Source organism: Dromaius novaehollandiae, chromosome 1, assembly GCF_036370855.1.
Source record: "Dromaius novaehollandiae isolate bDroNov1 chromosome 1, bDroNov1.hap1, whole genome shotgun sequence".
NCBI classification, from domain to species: domain Eukaryota; kingdom Metazoa; phylum Chordata; class Aves; order Casuariiformes; family Dromaiidae; genus Dromaius; species Dromaius novaehollandiae.
In genome coordinates, this window is record NC_088098.1 from 7,533,789 (window position 1) to 7,552,130 (window position 18,342).

Below are 18,342 nucleotides of genomic sequence, written 5' to 3' on the forward strand. Positions count from 1 at the left end.
TAACCGCTAACATGTATAAATTTTAAATATTTTATTTTATTTTATTTTATTTTATTTTATTTTGTTCTGTTTTGTTTTATTTTGTTTTATTTTTTACTAGAACCAGAGTCAGCAGATATTACAGTGAAGCAGGCTGAACTGCAACCATGTCAATTTTTTTTAGGTTAGCAGAAAATTAGAGTGTTGAAATTTTAGAAAACTTGTTTAGGATCAGAGTAATTTTGCTATTTCCAAAGGATATATTTGTAGTCATGATTTCTATTCCCCAGGTTGTTAAGTACTACACATATACTATAGTTGAAAAATCAGGGTGACAAGGCATGCCTACGCAGTATATGTGCCATCTTCTAATCATGGATGTGAAGGTAGAAGCTCAGCTGTAAAGCTTAAAAGGTTTTGCTACAGCAGCCGGGGAATTGTAGCTGGTAGTGTTATGCAATTTGTGATTTGTCAGAGCAGTTGGCAAATTCAATCTAATGGTTTCAGCCTTTGTCCTTCACTTTGAGCTTGTTTAAAAATCTAACACTAATGCAGCTTGCGTTTAAGGTGTATGAATTACGAGAGTGAAAATGTAATAAGAAACTGTAAGGGTTTGAAACCTCTGCAAATGAGAAGGATAAATTGTATGTTAAAAGAAATGGTCTTTTACTTATTGTATAAACCATTCTAGGAAAATTTCACTGCTAGATGTCAAGATGGATTTGACAGACTATTTCTTATTCCTTTTTTCTGCTCATTTTTCTTCATGACTTTATCTACAGTTCTTTCTATCTTACCCTCTTGTCTACTGAAATGTTTTTGGCAGTATCAAGTTGTCATAATATTGCAGTTCTTCAAATCTCCTGATTCCACACATCCTATAAATATATTCTGACTTGCAAGCTGAACCGCCTCCCTCCCTCCCTCTCCCCATCCATGTGTAAAGTGTAAAATTAAAGAAAGAAAATTTCTCTACCTTCCGATATGAGGAAGGTAGTTCTCTGTTGCTGCTCAGTAATAGCCAAAAAGTGATATTTTGTAGACTCACTTTGCAGCATATTAAACTTGTGTTAATACTTTTTCAAGGGTTGGACAACCATGTGCCCCAGTCATGAAAGACTATGTTGTGGTTCCTCTGTCCATCATTATTGAAAAATTCTTAAATACACATTTATAATCTTAAATGTATGTTTGACTACTTGAAAATTTCTAGATTCAAATCTCCTACTTTCTGCTTATACATTCTTCATATCCCATTTTCATCTGTAGGTAATTCTGCAGTCCAAGTCAAAAGCCCTTTCCTTTCCTGAGAAATTCAGATGAAAGCAATGAAGTCATACCCTACTACCATGGCATGCTTTTCAGTGAACATCCGATGCAAAGTCTATGCAAAGTCTATGTATATACATGCATCATGTATATACATGAAACAACATCATTAAGAAGGAAGCTCTTTTTAATTGCACTTTGCATTCTCATTTTTTGATGTGCTTTTTTCTGTGATGTTCCCAAGATTTTCCTTATTGCATGGCTCCTAGCCTGTTTAAATACTTGAGTTTTCCGTTTTGAAAAGGGACCTAAGAAAAAACACTTATTACAAGTATTTCTTTTTTTCCCACCTCAAAAGAGTTTGAACTTAATTCTCATGAATTAATTCTCATATGAGAATGGACCAAATCAAGGCATATACATACTTTTTTGCTTATGATTTTCCCTAAATAATGCAAAGCACAGCAATACTACAGAAGAAAAATTAAGATGATACAATGCAAAGGGTTATGTCAGATTACTAACTCAGACTACCTAATCCAGCCTGCTGTCTATGCAGATAATCTATAATTTTATAATGGCTTCATATCTCTCCTCTTGTATGTATGCATTTCTTTCAGCTCCTAAAATTTGACATTTTAGCTTGACATTTGAGTTAAACAGACCTGAAATTTATTTAAAATCTGAACAAGGGAGTCTATAGTGAAAATACTACTGCCCAAATGGCATCTTTTAAGTGAGAGCAACGTGAGAGAAGTGCATCTTGAACAGGTACCCAGAGAAGATGCCTTCTGCTTTCCCTGGGGAAACTAGGGTTTCTGGGCATGGAGGCAGGAATAGTTATCGCCTTAAATGTGTGGGTAGAAACTCAGATGGGTCTCTGCAGATGTTCAAAAGAATTTTCTTTTTCCTTCCAGAAAATAGAAGAGAAATTCTATATCTTTAAACACTTTTTCCCTCCCAGAAACAGGTATTCCATATTGTCTTAGGAAGATTCAATTGTTTCTTATTTCTTTTATTTTTTGAAAAAAAAAATAATATTTCTTTGTTTTTAGTAAAAGGGAAAATGTACAGAGACCTCTAAATCAATAGTGCTATATTTAAGAGTACGGCACATTTAAGAATAATTGACTTCTGATTAATGCCCTGTTTATTGTGACTGGAGCTACAGAGTATGTAAGGTTCTCTTGCTGGTGCAGATTAGCAGAAATCATTCAGCAAGCCCATGCAACCTGAAGACACTTCTGGCTCCCAGTGCAAATATATGGTGCTTTAACCCTTGAACAATGATCACATCACCTTCGTGATCAAGAGAAAGAAAGAAACCGTAGCTGCCTGTACCAACCTCTTGACCTTTTAATAGCTCTTGACATCAGGACTATGTTCTCAGAGTATCAAAGGGGAAGGGAAGAACAGACCTTTAGAGAATTTTAGGCTTCTAAAAATGTTAAGTACCTTGTTTGACTTTCAGAAGTGCCCATGGCACTTCTTAATTCATATGGTCTGTGTTCTTCAGATGGAAAGTGTTGGAGAGGAAGGGAGAGATCTCAGAGCGGAGTGTTTCATGAGAGTTGGGCTTGACCCGGATGGCCCAATGGTGTAACTCTGTGAGTCCCCCCATCTTGGGCTCCCTTCTCGTTCTCGGGCACCTTCCTTCCCCAACCTGCCGTGCATTTTCGGGGCTCTTGGCTGAGACGAGTTCTGATCCTGAGCCGCTTGGAATAGAGAAAGGGGGGAGAAGCATATACACTCTATTGACTTTACTCATTGAAAAATATTATATATATCTGTACATATATAATATATATACATATATATACACTCAAATTTGGGCTACTCTGCCTAATTTGTTGTTTAAACAATGAGCTGATTGTATCTTTTTGGAGTGTATATGAAATTATCTTAATATTCTGGGACTGATTTCCACGGGCTTTTCCATAAATGACACTACAAACATTCTTAAAGCTAAATTTTTAAAGCCACATTACATCAGTTTTCTTGTTTTACAATCACTGAAGAGAAGAATTTGAGACTTGATATGACTACAACTTTTTATTATACACTGAAAATTGGCACTTTCTACTTAAGGCACAGTCTATACTTGGAGATTTCCTAACTTTTCATCCTAGATGAATATCAAATGTGGAGCAGTGACAACTGGCTGTAAAAAGAATTGATTGTACTGAATTGCATCAAATAGTAGTATACTATATCTAAAAGACTGTTTTAGCACTATTTTAGAAGGAGTACTAGCACTGTGTCACTTTTGCTGTACTTTATTTAATAATGCATGTAGCATCAGCAAAATTCTTAAATCTACATATTAAGAGAAAGGAAGAAATAGGACAGAACAGCTCTTTCTTTCTATTTCATGCCTTAGAGAAGGAACTCTTATGTAGCGCAAAAAAAATTACTGTGCCAAATGGACTTTGTTTTTATCCACTTTGACTTTTCTCGTATTATCAGTTTTGCAGAAGACAGATTGTTTCACCTGGTAGTTTAGATGTCAAAGGCCAGTTGTGCAATGCATTCATTTGTGGTATTAGGGTATTTCATTTTTTCCTGTTGAAATCAATATGATTATTCATGTCAGAAGGTGTTGACTTCACCTGCAATATTGTAATCTCAAGCACTCTCAGGCAGATTTGTATTCTCATTTAACTTCTGTCCTTATTTAGATCAATGTCCTAACTGCTTCTAGATCTCCCTCAGTGGAGTTGCAAAACCTCTACAGGAGTAAAAATTTTCTGTGGAAAATCAGTCTGATCTTTTGCTCATTTAATTAAACCATATGAACAAAGATTGTCTTGAAACATAAGAGAAGTTGTTCAGTACATTTATTAACAGATACTCTGCAGAAATCTTTCAGAGTCATATATCCTGTATTTCTTTCAAAGCCATATTTCTAAATTTATGGAAGATAATCAAATTCCTACATTGTATTTTATTAGCCAATGTGACAGCCTCATGTTGGACATGAGGTCATCTTGTTACAAAAACTGATTAAGAAGGTCTGAGATATAATTGCTATTTATGTGAATAAAGCAGAAATGGCTTGGAATTAGACAAGATACACAAGATTAGATACACAAAATATGTAAATTAGCTTTCTGTTAATAGTTTAATTAAAGCTGAGGTTTGCAGTCCGCATTTGGATTAGAACATAATTGCAGCAACTTGTCACGATGGGGCCATAGGAAATGTAAAGTTTGGTAATGGAAGACAAAATTTGAGGCATTCTTTTAAATTTTGGTCAAGAGTACAACAACTTTTTTTTTAATTGGATTAATTGCTGATTGTATTAGATTCTGCATAAATTTAGGTCAGTAATTACATGAAGAGTGCCTTGGTGAAGCGCACCGTATGGGCAGCCCTCTACGTGCCCTTTTTTCTTATGAATATGACTCATCTGCTGTTTCAGATGACAAAGGTGAAGCTGTGGGTCCAGACAGTAGCTGGGGAATGTATCACATAGGGCCTATGGTGAATATAGGGGATCAATTATAAACAAACTCGTTGTCTGTGACCTTATGTGCTTCCGATGTCCTCGTTATCAGACCATAGATCAGATTGTCAGCATGAGGCACAGCAGATCCTGGAGCAGAGAGAGGCCATGGCTCTGCAGTGTAAATACATGAAATATAGCCCTGCTGCTGCTCAGCACGAGGCAGGAACCAACTGTCAGTCACGATATAGAAAATCTTAAGAAATCATGTATGCAAAGAAGGCAAATTTGGCCATGCTCCTAATATGCTTATTCTATCTTTGTCAACTTAATGGTAAAAAAAAAAAAAAAAAAAAAAAATAGTAATATCTGCACAGCATGAATCCTCTTAGCTTGTAATTCTTTGAACAATTGCTGCAAAATTACTTTAGCAAATGTTTTTTAGCATAACAACTTTCAATCTTAATGTGCCTGGTTACATGCTGTATAGATGCAAAGCATTTTATGACTTTTACCTCACATTCAATGAAATGAAGTTGAGAAAATACAATGCAGTGACCATCATTTACATTACTGTGCCCTGGTTTCTTCCATGCAAGGTTTCTCTGCCGTAGAGATCAATTATATCGCCTTTAAAGAGTTGTTACATGTACAATATACTTGTGCTAAAAGGCTCGGTTTTCCCCCGTCCTATTAATTTTGCCCGGCATACTTTCCTGTACTGAAAAATCAGGCATTGCATAATACAAGTGCATTCACTGACTCTCATTTTTTGTAACAGTAATTGTGGGATATCACAAATAATAAAAATGTAACCAAGTGGTCAGGTATTATTTATAAGACTTAGGACACTATGCAAAAAGAAAAGGCTATGTCTAGGCAGGTGAGAGGGGATATGGCATCAAGTAAGAAATTTCATGCAGATTCCCAGAAATGACCATAATATATTTCTTGTTTTACACTACTCTTGTGTCTGTTCCACTGCGTCATATTAGTGTAAGGGTTGTAACTGGGGTCCTGCAGAGCTAAATTAGAGGGCTTTTCCCATTTGTATTAGAATTATTTTTTTCTAGCCAGACTAGAAACAAAACAGGGCCAGACGGAGATCTGTCACTGAGTCTTGCTAATAACTGATGCTCACTAAGCTTGACCTAGCAGTGCCTGTCTCTGACATAATGGTTTTACTGTCCAAAGTCTACTGTTTGTTATCGTCATCATCCAAAAATCCCCACTGTAGAAGCTAAAAAACCATAATTTCTCCTGTAAACAGTTAGTTCAGTGGAGAAGAGTGTATAAACCAGAACTGTGTATTAACATGCACTGTTAGACTTTTTACACTGTTGCAATTCTACTTTAAAATTATGCTTTTATTTCCACAATTCCAAGAGGAAATGCCTAAATGGGGGTGTATGATCTGTGCTCCAATGAGCTGTGTAAGTATTGAAATTCTGATTACACTTCTACTGAGCATTATGAGAAAAAGTGATATTTAAATAATGGAATACAGCAATACATAGGAGAACAGTTTTTTGCTGAAGCAGGAAAATACGGATTACCTTGGAAATTTATGTACTCAAGTGTTAGCGATCAAAATATTTTCAAAAGCAAAAATAACAATAATAAAAAAACCCTTTGGTTACAGTTTAAATCATCAAAATCAGGTCTGTGTTGGTGGCTCAGGTGTAAAACACGCTTATAAGGTTGGGACCTACTTGCCAAAGTGAGCAGCTAGGGTTATGTGCTGCAGATCCATCAGACCTAGATCAGCTTTTGTGCCGATGATAGTTATGAATGGCCACACTCGAGAGAGGTCATATAGCAAATATCATTATAGCAGTTACAGGCATATAGGTAAACTGTCCCTGTTAACTCCCCCCCCACACACACACACACTGAGTGTATGGAAATAAAAAGCATGGCAAAAATAACACCCTATTTAATATTTATATTTCAGATGCATATATGAAAACCATGGTATGAAACCTCTGTTAGAGACACCACTTGGTAATGGCTTTGATACTGTTCCTGCATGAACAGGATCGAGTAGTTAGCTCATACTTCAATATCAGGACTTGAAGTTCATGGTATATTTCTTTATTGTTCTATGCAAGTTTGATGTTAGTAATTCTTTTTTTTTAAACAAACTTAAAATACTGATTCCATGGAATTTTTAGAAAGCTTTGTGAAGCTACTGAAGTCTAATAACTCTCAGCTTACACATTTTATAATAGCTTAATGTATCAAGGGGTAGTCAAATATTATTTTCTAGATAAAATACTTAAGAAGAGTGGGAAGCACAAAAAGATTGATTTCATTGTACTGAATATAATTGTAACAGGGCCATTAACTGACGGGATTCGTGCTGGCTGGGAGGAGATAAAGATATGGCATATGCGGACAAAAAATGAAGGGTGGAAGATGAATAGGCCTTCTGGGGAGCTGATCTTTACACATCAGATAAGATCCTGCAGGTCGCTCGCCTGCAGGCTCTGCTATATCAAAGGCTGCCTCTCCGAGACAGGGACGTACACCCTGAATCGGGGGACGAGACCTTTAAAACAGGCAGTTTTGAGATTGACAGTCGGGCAGTTGGGTTGTGGGGTGGGTTTTTTTGGTTATCATCTTTTGTAATCCCTTTAAAACTTAAAGGAAACTTCATAGGAAAGCAGAATAAATAAGATCTGGATCTCTTTGGATCTTTCTATTTTTTGCAGTAGCTATTTTGCTTTAAAGGTAACAAATCTCCTCGACAGATTAAAGGAAACCTTACTGGCAGGGAACTCTTCTTTCAAAGTTTGATTAAAACACATAGTTGTGGGCAGTGGCAGTCTTTCAAAGGTTAATTATTCTCTTATTAGTGATCAAAGTGTTCTGGAAGTTCCTGGAGGTAACGCACTCAGAAGCACAGGTATTTAGAAAACAGTAAGGAAGAGAGCCCTTTTCATTCATTTAAAAAAAAAAAAGAAAAAAAAAAAGTAGAAATAGTTCAATTTCATCTAGGAACATTTATTAAACCAAACCTTGTTTAATCACAGTGTTTTGAAGTATCTTAAATTCAGTGTCAGGTACTGTGTCAACAGCATTGGCTGTCTAGCATCAACCCTTTTGATCTCTCTTACATACAAACATCATCTCGCAGATCTCTGTCAGGCATCCTCCGAAAGCATAGCAAAAACATTAAAGCATTCTTTTCTTTTTTTTAGCCTTTGCAGCCTTCCCTTTCTCATCATATTTTCTCTATTTACACACTCTCTATCTAAAAAGATAACGTTCACTGATCCTGCGTTAAAGGCCTGGAAGTGCTTCACAGCTTCACAACAGGCGTACAGAGAGCTAAACGGAGGCCGGTGGTGAGAACCGATTACAGCGTCATGTGCAGGAACGTTATTTTGCATGTCGGTTTAGATCTTAAACACAAAAATATCCACCTCAGCATTTTAGTATTTGCTAGAGAGACCCATAGGGAGCTGCAGTGGGTCATGGTGTTACAGAAGGTGTTGCATTATTAAACCTTCGTTGTAACGAAAGCGCAAATGTGAAGTCTTAGCTGTCAGCCTGCTGTTGTGGCCTTCTCCAGAGTCTGCCATCAAAACAGGGAGGCCAGACCTGGCATCTGCATACCTCAAAAGGAAGCAGACATAGCTTCTTTGAGAGGTGAAAAATTAATCTCTCCCTATGTAACAGTAAGGGCACAGGTAACTTGAATTTGCTTCACAATCTAGCTATTTTTGATCTAGGAGTCCTGACTTCTTACTCGCGCTCTTAACGACGCATTTGCTCTATGGCACAGCGAGCGTCTCAGGCGTTTGGCTGCATGCTTTTCTAGCAGGAAACTCTCTCTCCTTGCATAGAAACATGTTAACCTTGCATAGAAACATGGAAACATCTTAACTTCATTAAAAAAAAAAAAAAAAGTATATATATATTTTAAGACTCTTTCATTATCTTTCCGAAAAATATCAAAGGTATTGCACAGGGCAGAATTAATTTGTTTTTGCATGCACAACCTTCCTATCCGTTTACCTGTATCTTTTAAAATGCACTCTTGAAAATGAAATCCTTGCGTAATCTGTGTCCTTGTGATGGCCTGCACGTAAAGGCTGATGGGGAGTCTGCTGGTGGAGGTGGGCTGAGCAATCAGAGCGCTGTAATGTACTGATCATTGGGAAACTTCCCCTTGCGTTTTCTGCGTATATACCAGATGTAGCTGTAGAATTACAGGCCTGTGCAGTTGCCGGAATATAAGGGGAAAATATAATATTTATCTTCATGTCATTAAATGACTTGTTCTTGTGAACACTGTCAGCTACAGCTACAGATTCCTCTTAGTCCTGACTGAAAACCATTATGCTATTGATCATTTTACAGTATTTATGGGAACCGTTGATGGAAAAAACTATCTGTTCCTGGCTAGACTTTAATTCTATCTCTGACATAGGATGCTGGACAAATAATTTAGGCCTACATTTTCAAAACTGGCCAGGAGTTTGAGTCATCATAGTTATAAAAGGCATTTAGAGTCTCTGCACTTCTTGTTGACTTTGGCTGTTGGATAAGTTTTGGAAAATGGGTCTAATAAATTATGGAATAGAGCAGAATGCAGCTTCTTTAGTTATGTAGTGAACAAGACATCATATAGCTATATCAGCATGTCACCGTGCCTTGTGTAGTTAGGCCTGGTTACTTGGCTACCTTTGACAGAGCTCTGTAAGCATACCCCTAATGACTACTACTAGTTTCAGGAGCTATTTTTAAGCAGCATAGAAATTGTGTGTAGTGTTATTTAGCAGGTTATTTAGATACCTATCCAAACTCTTAAACCTGACTGAAAAATTTGAGAAGAATAAGAACGCAGTATTTCTTCTTTGAGGAATATTCTTTTTTCTCCATTTGAGAGAGAAAAGAGAGAGATTTATGTCCTTCCTTGCTTTTAGCATTTTTGCTGTATAGTGCAGATGAGCTCAGGAATATAACAACTTTTCAAGAAGAAATTCAGGTTTGGCTGCAGTTCATTCAGTGTCAAATTCTTGGTGCTGTTAATGCTCCTTATACATTTTTCTTCATAATCCATTTATCAGTATGCACATTTGGGTCCTACTGCCTTTTGTAGGAAACAGTTGCAGTTCACTGGGTACTTCCAGTAATGAAGCAGACTGTGAGAAGTCTAAGGCAGTTGCACCTACGTACACGTGTAGTAAATGTCCTATCTCGCTTTGTTACAGTCTGGCAAAACTTGACTTAATCGGCTATAAATCATTAGGGCATAGGCTAAAATTGGATGCAGAACTGGCTATACTGAGTGAACAAATTAGATGTACAAGATTGTTTTGGTGTGTTATAAAGAACTGAAAATCCTATAGGTATCTGTAGGAATCTATTTGTCCAGTCGGGACAAGGGAAAATTATGCTATGCTTTGTTCCAGAGTAATCCATCAGGTTATAGTAGGATTGTTTTTCTTTTGTGGCTCTGGTACCTGGCTAGTTTGGAGGGTACCTGTGGTTGGGAATGCCTGTAAGATACTAATAATTTTCCATTAGCTCAGAATCATTCGAACTGACAATAAAGCAAATGAGTGGACACAGTTATCTTCTTGCAGCAAAGCGTACAAATTTTTTTATAGGATGCTTGCAAATAAAAAAGAAAGGAAAAGGTCCTAAGTTTTGCTCTGTGAAGTGCATCAACCTGTAAGTTGTTAGAGGGAAGACAGACCGCCCTCATGGGACCAGACCCCGTCGTAGCTGATACCCTGTGCTGGGGCTGAGATGAGATGCTGACAGCACCATCTCTGCGATTTCAGCTTACGTGAACTTTCTGGTCATCCTTATTTTGGTTGTTTGGGAGAATGACAGTTGACTCAACTGAAAATGTGACTAAGACCACCAGTTCCTTTTGTGTAGGCATTGATCTGAATACTAAAAGGAGCGTGAGGCCCACAGTGGATATATATCATTACACAGTAAAGCATTTTCTTCCCTAGTTATCTAGTGGACACAGAAAGGCTATTTCTATTAAAAAGGGACCATGGTTCCTCATAAACAGTTGCTTTTTTTTTTTTGTAGGCTATAAAATAGTTCGGTTTTCAAAGTAAGTTGCTCGAAAATTAGCATATGGGCTGTGTTCAGATCAGGTAGCTGCTTTTTGGGAGAGCGAGTTTTCCTGCTTCAAGGATGGGTGCCTGCCTCGAGGGCTGTGGTGATGGGGATGCCCTGGAGAGCTTGTTCTCCAGCTCAGGAGAACAAGCATTATATTTGGAAACATGGCAGGTTTTATTTGCAAAATTTTAGCTAACTCCTCATAAGCATATACAAATAGTTATTTTTCAAAGGTTTAAAATTTTGTATGGGGAAACACGTCACCAACACCGCAGTTGTGTTTGTGCTCTCAGGAGAAGGCTTTGAAGGAGAATCATCTGATCTCCTCATTCACTTGTTTTGCTTCCTGTGGAGCAGTCTCGGAGTAGAATTCTTTCAAAGTAAATTAAACTGGAAAAATGCCCTCTAGGAGCATACTTGATGCTCTCCAACGGCTAATGCACATTCCGTCCATGGGACCAGACTACAGCTAGTCCAAATTAATGAGTTTTTATGGGTCGCTAGTAATCACAGGGGCTGTCAGTACAGCCTGTAATTGAAGCTAAATAATGTAATGGGAAAATAAATATCTGTAATACAATGTTTTAAGATTCTAATAAATACTGGTGTATTGGATGGTAAATTAAATTAATATACATACTGAAGGTGTTATGCATGTTAGGAGAAAGGATTTTCAGAAGGGTATTGATTGATTTTTGAACTTACCTAGAACTCCTTAAGTGAAATTAGTTTTAGGATTAAGCTTTGTAATGCATGATTGCTGTGTTTACATAAGCAAATAAAATAATATAAAAAAATCCCTTTTTGAGAATGTATGGTGCATCTTTACTCAAATCTGTATTAATTCAAAGTAACTGCAAAAGAACATAGATGATATATAGAAAACTATACTGAGAAAACATATATATGGAGAAATTAAAAAAGAAATACTTTACTATATGACAAATCAGTAGGATTAAATAAAAATAGTGAACACCAAGATGACTGATAACTGGACAGTCTGTTTCCCTAAAATACGTATTAGTAGATAATTAATTAGAAACCGCTTATTTATACACATATATTTATATGTTTGTTCTACTCTGTATATTCAATTCATTTATTATACAATCATTTTACAGAAATGTACAACGGTGAAAAGATGAAAATAAACAACTTGTTTGTGTGTATGAAAAAGGAAGGAATTTACACATGTAAAATGTGTAAATCAAAATTCATTCATTCTCCAGGCGAAGCAGAATGAACTGGTTGCCTACTTTAGTTTGCATTAGTAGTCAGAACGCATAAAGTTTACCCACTTGGACTTCTAAATGTGCTGAACTTTATGATTAAAAACAGCGACCTTAATGTTTTAGGTGCTTTTCAGATTGCACGTAGGTGTCTTTAAAAGCCTTCTCAGTGATCTCTTAAAAAGTTTAGTGTTTTATGAAGACTGAGGAGAGAAAAACAGATGAGCAGTGGAAGCATTCTGTGTTAGGATCCGTATAACGGCTGTGCCTTCTCCATCTGATGTTAACAATATCATGTGCAGCCGTTATCAATCTAAGAATCAGCAGAAAGTCCATTTTATTCTCTATTGTTTGCATGTGCCTTTTTAAGCCACGTATTAAAGAAACTAAAACTTATGTCCTTTTCTTCTTTGGTCTTCAGCGCCTTGCTAAAGAAGCAGAGAAATATCAAGCATCACATCAGTGGAGGGATGAGTTTGGGGTAAGTTTCACCTTTTCTCCTTTTACCTTCTCAGAATTTTTCTCTTTGAAATGGTAACTATATTCTTAAAAATATGCTGTTTATAAATCCATCACAAAAGGAATCATTGCCTGTGAACCTGTGTTTTATTTTACTTAGTAAACAGAGCTTCCGTCTGGGTCTCCAGTGAATAAAGTGGGTTTTCCCCTTCATAAGCTCCTAGAGAGCTTCACAGGCTCAGTGATATAGCTCTGAGGGGTACCCAAGACGTCTGTTTGTTTTGAGATGTAAGGAATAATTGCAGAGAAGGCATCTGAGTGATAGCTACTATCGGTAAAATGTGTGTGCTCCTCCAAGCGCTGGAACATAGAATCAGAGAATTGATTTTTAACAAGTTTTTGTTTACGTGGTGGAGAAAAATCAGAAAAAAACCATAATACAGAAGGTTTTTGTACATCTACGTGATGTTGCATACTAAAAGTCATAGACTTTTTAAAAAATCCTCTTTTAATACTTTAATGACTGTGTCTCTTCTCGGCAATATTCTAGCACTGCTAGAAGAGACCTTAACCTGGTCAGATGCTGAGCCATGCTCTTCAGTCATTTCAGACCTTATTGAAAGACAAGTGAGATTATTGCAAAATGTACAACATTAATTCTTTTATATGGTTCAAATCAAATTAATACTGTGTTGCATGACTATAAGCCTGTTAATTTTAGGCTACAGTTCCCTGCTAAGTGTCAGAGTCATTTATTATGCCTTCATTACCTGTTCTTTCAGAAATAAAAGCAGATGGTACTTTTATCTGTTGCTGCTACAAACCTAGACTCTGCCTGCGCATATCCTGGAATAATACAGGCACACCATTAAATACACAATGTGTTTTTTGAGATGTCCCTTCTGATGCCGTGCTCCTCAGACACTTTAACATGGAGATCTGCAGAAACACTCCTAAGGTCAGGCCAAATTCAGATAGAAGTGGTTGGCATCTAGGAGTGCAGAGAAGGTCTGGGCACAGCCAGCATGGTTTTAAGTGAGATCTATGCACAGGCACAGCTTCAATACGTGATATAACACAGAATGCCTGTTCCATAGGGATGCAGTAATAAGAATGCTGCAGCGACCTTTCTACTAGAAAAAAGCCTGCAGTTTTGATGGACTCTGTGCAGAGCAGTATGAATATTATCAGATGCTCTTTCTAATGATTTGCTTTCTGTTACTGTAGACACTGGCATCACATAAACAACACTGTCCCGACTTTTTGCTTTTCTTTCTGCCCTTCACCTCCAGTAGACATCACTCAGACCAGAGAAATTTCTGATCTCATCGGAATTCATTGCCAAGGAGAGATCTCAAAGTAATTTTGAAATGTGATTTTATATTAATGTGTGTGGCTCAGGCAATGACTGTGGTTAGAATAAAAAAACTGTGCAGTTAGATTTATAATAAAGTAACTGCAAACCAATCTTGTGCTTTAGTATTTTGAATTTGGATGAGAACACTATGCAGCATGTAATAACCTTGACATTAGGTTATGCAATTAAATTTCGAATAAATGTATTAAGCTTCTTATAATTTAATTTGTTCCATTTTTGCCAGAAGTAATCTTTCTTCTATTCTGGCCTACTTTTTAGAAAATGCCTGTTCAAATTAGTTTGCACACAGATCTTTCCGATAAACTTAATTTTCCCTGGAAGATTTATTCTCCTAATGGCTGGGATGGAAAATAGAATATGTACTGTAAAGCTTTCCGTGGTCGATGGTTCTTAATGTACTCCCGGTAGCGTTGTGAATGGTCTGCTATCATGTTGCATGAGGTTTATTTCTTTTCCAGGAGTTGTTTTTGGGTGGTGAAAGCCCTTCAAACTCTGTTGTGTATGAGTCATAAGAGAAAGACACTCTTTGGGACAGGCTGTTTCTGCTTCTAATTAGTTCACAGGCAGCAATGTCCTTGATAGTCAGATTGCAGCGCAGCGATCGCCTATGGAGTTTTAGGGAGAAGATATCACAAACAAACAAACAAGACCAAAAGGTTCCTTCTAGGGAAGTCCATATGGGCTGGCTTCAGTGCGACAAATGGGAAAGAGGAAGGGCAAAGAGGGCTGGCTTTAGCGCTGCCGTCTACCCAGGGCTGCCAGGGCTGTGTTAATCAGATGACTGCGAGAACATCGCTACTAACAACCTATTCTGAATGTGAGTGTTTATACACAAATGCCCAGATTGCAGCCAAAAAAAGTTTGTAAGATTTTACTCAGCAGGTTAGAGTCACAGTGTAACAAAAAATCAGTATCCTGATAAGGTGTTTTTAAATTAGCTAGTGTGGGAAAAAGCTGTGAAGGTCCAGATTTGATGCTGCAGTCTCACTTTTGTTAATTCAGCTAATAATTTCCTGTAAAGGCTGTCAGAACTTGTGAAATGAGAGAATTTATTTGATTTTTAGGAAAACAAATAGTTGCAACTAAAATGCTGAGAAAAATACAACTTCACATCCATAAAAGATCCCATTTTCCTCCTAATTGCAACTATTTCAAGAAGACCAAGCAAACAAAAACATAAAAATTAAAACTTAAATAGCTAAAGGAAGCTTTACCGAATTTTAAGACTTTTTTTTATATGGTCTTGGTTTTAGTTAAATCAGTTTGTTCATAATCACCAAAACCAAAAATAGCTATGAACATAGACATCTCCAATATGAATGTGAACCTGGGAAAGTGTGGCCCAGCAACTTGCCGGCCCATGACTATCTGGTGTTAGTTTAAGGATTCTCATATTCCTATTCTGTGATCACCATCTTGTACATCTTTCTAAATACACAGACTAACTCTGGGTGCTATACATTTGTGTTCATACACACACACACACACACTCTTTAAAATAAATGAATACTGTTGAATATATGTTGAATGTCTTGAAATCAAAAGGAAAATAAAAACCTAAAAAGAGTGAGGAGTGTGTTTTATATTTTTTTACCTTAATTTTTGGGTAGCTAACTGAAGTAAAGATTATAATGTTGTTTACTGTTTTGCATGAGCAAATATCAAAGTAATTTTGGTAATGTGAATAATTACTACAAAAAGTGCAAAACAATTGAAAGGAATATTAAGGAAACTGAATGTTTTCTGCATTAAAAATCGCAATTTTTATTAGCATTGGTTTGTAAAATATGTTGTTTCCTGATTAAAGGCTGCTCCAATTAAAGTATGTGATCCACAGTTTATCTCTAAGGCTCTAAAATAATACTTATCTATTACAAAAAATATTAGGTCTGTAGAGAATATTTGTGAAGTTTATGAAGGCAAATCCAAAGTACTTAACTGCAGGCAAATAAAGAAATGCTATTCTCTGCTCCCTGCTCCATCAGCATTGCACAACTCCCTAGCTGCATATATACAGCTGAAGAAATAAAAACTACTTAAGTACTTTTAGATTAATGCAGTTATAAATCAAATATACGAAACAATATTTCTAAATAGAACAGCCTTGTCAGTTTGAATTTCCTCGTATTCTGAAGAGCTAAAGGATGGTATTTTTGACACTTGTGATGGTCCAATTATTTTGCTGGAGTACAGATGCACGAAAAAATTTGTGTGTGTGAATTGGAAGGAGGAGGGGAGAATTCTGCACGAAATAATTACTGTTATTCCCCAAGTGAAGCTTCTACAATTACATTTGATACCACACTTGATTGCATGGAAATGGTTGGTTAACTAAACCAATTTTGTTTCCAATTGGGTTGCAATATTAATTGTACTTACACATGTATAAACATAAGGAATCTCATTTGTATTTTAACAAGGTGAATCTTTATGCATGGCCTGTTAGCATCCACTTATTTATATGGAGACCGAAACTCAGACTTTTAGGAATTAATTATCACATTAAAAAGCCACATGAAAAAGTCTTTCAATATATATTATCTTTTAAGCAATGGTATTGTTTTATATTCTTCTGGGTAAGTGTTGATTCCCTGAATCCTCCAGTTTCTGAGACAGCATTTACTGCTACAGACCTGTGTGTGTACAATGTAGGCTTACAAGTGAGACAGGAGGTCATGGAAATATTACTTTTGAATTTTGATTTTTTTTTTAACTACGCATATGGGGCGCATAAAAGCATAGTGAAAAGTTGCTCAGGAAAGAAGTGAAGGACAAAAAGAATAACTGAGGTGAAAGAAGTCCTCCTTCACAAGGGGTGATCCACAGAAGTGACCCAAGAGGTGATGCACAAGAGCAGAGCAGGAGCAGGCATCTCTCATTGCTTGACCTCTCCTGTAGGTTGAAGCTTTGAGTCTCCAGGACTGTCTGTAATTCATCATGGATGTTACAACAACACTAAAACACTGTATTGTAAAAGCTTCAAGTCAGAAAACAAGCAAAAAACCCACTTGCCAGCTTTAATACTCCTTTGTTCTAAAGTGGCAGTATACTAAATATATTTAATATCTTTTGAAAGAGGGGAAGACTTAGACATTCAGGGAAGGAAATCATTAAGGATATTATTTTCCCCTCATGCCTTCATAGAAAGGATACAGCTCTCATAAATTGTACTTCTAATAGTCCTCTTCAGGGCAAGGAATGTGGGAGATGATAGTCCTCAGATTTGGCTCCAGCCCCCGGGAGCAGAGTGGCAGTCCCACCGGGCAGAGAGGTGCTGAGACCTTCCCAGTGGAGTGATCCATACTGAGTTATTTCATGAAAGTATCTATAGCACCAAGCATAGCTTCATGCAATGTTCTGATCCAAAGCCCAGTTTAAGAAAAAAAAAAAGAACCTTTGATTCGTTTTGGGTGAGGCCTCATGCTTCTAAAGCATATGTGACTTGGAAGAAGAAACATACAGCATGATTGATTTGAATTGACAGGCAGATGGTCAAGGTCTTCGGGAGGATAATATTTTCTTCTCTGAAGGGCTGTGTGCCACCTTCACTTACGTGGCATCTAGCTTTGATTTGTGCATAATTTAAATGAAATGTGCCATCTATCTCACTGCAAGGATATGAAATCAGCTTTTGTCTGTCAGTGACTGTATGCACTTTGGCATCTTTTCACTCAGGGGACAGAGCTGTGTATATGCCGGGTAGGCTGTAGAAAGGTGAGGTGCAGAGGAAATAAAAATGAATCATGAAGTACTGAAAGTGGGTGGTTTCACAGGTTGTTTTGATGTTTACCTGATTCTTACCTAAATAACCCGCATCTCTTCCATTTGAAAAATGAACAGCATTTTCTGCAGGAATTTGCATTTCTACAAGTTTTTCAATAGTGCTTTCTCAAACGAGGACAGGAGACACAGCAGTTACAGCAATTTCATCACTCCTAGGCTGAAATAAAGTAGCTTATTTTTATTCCTTTTTGTGGTTTTTAGCTAAAACTTTTCCCCATTAAAAACAAAATTGACTTCAATTCCTACTATATTTCAAGCAGTCTTACCTTGCCTTCCTAGGATTTGCACAGTTAGCAAGAAGTTCACCGTGAACATGACCATGCTGAAGCCTGTCCAGGGGAGTGTGACATAGTTGTCATCGTATGAGTGCCAAATTTGTCTGGCATTCCCTCCTGGGAACAGGATCTCATTGTCCAGCTCTCTGTCTCCAGGATTTTATCCCTAATACTGAGATTCTAATTTTCACAAAGACTTGCAGATGCCCTCTGCATTGCAACTTTTTAGGAGACACTAGTTAGATACAAGAAACATGTACAGAGGGTAAAAAAACTACAGCTCATGAGAAGACAACTTTTTTAAGGGCAATGACTCTTGCTAGCTTGCTTGGAGTCTGCAGCTGGAAGAAGGTGGGCTCCATCTGTGCTGACAACGGGAGGGTTTCCTGAGGCTCATCATGCCAAGATCCTCGGAAGTGCCCAGAAGGATTG

The 18,342-nt window shown here is 37.1% G+C and overlaps 1 protein-coding gene across 2 annotated transcripts in view; it reads left to right on the plus strand.

Annotated features, from left to right (window-relative positions):
- Nucleotides 1-18,342, plus strand: part of CACNA2D1 (calcium voltage-gated channel auxiliary subunit alpha2delta 1) — a 413,553-nt gene that overhangs the window by 179,373 nt on the left and 215,838 nt on the right. For both annotated transcript variants that reach the window (XM_064504936.1, XM_064504943.1), the window contains exon 4: nt 12,437-12,496. In XM_064504936.1, the coding sequence (XP_064361006.1) occupies nt 12,437-12,496 (60 nt within the window). The remainder of the gene's footprint in view (nt 1-12,436; nt 12,497-18,342) is intronic.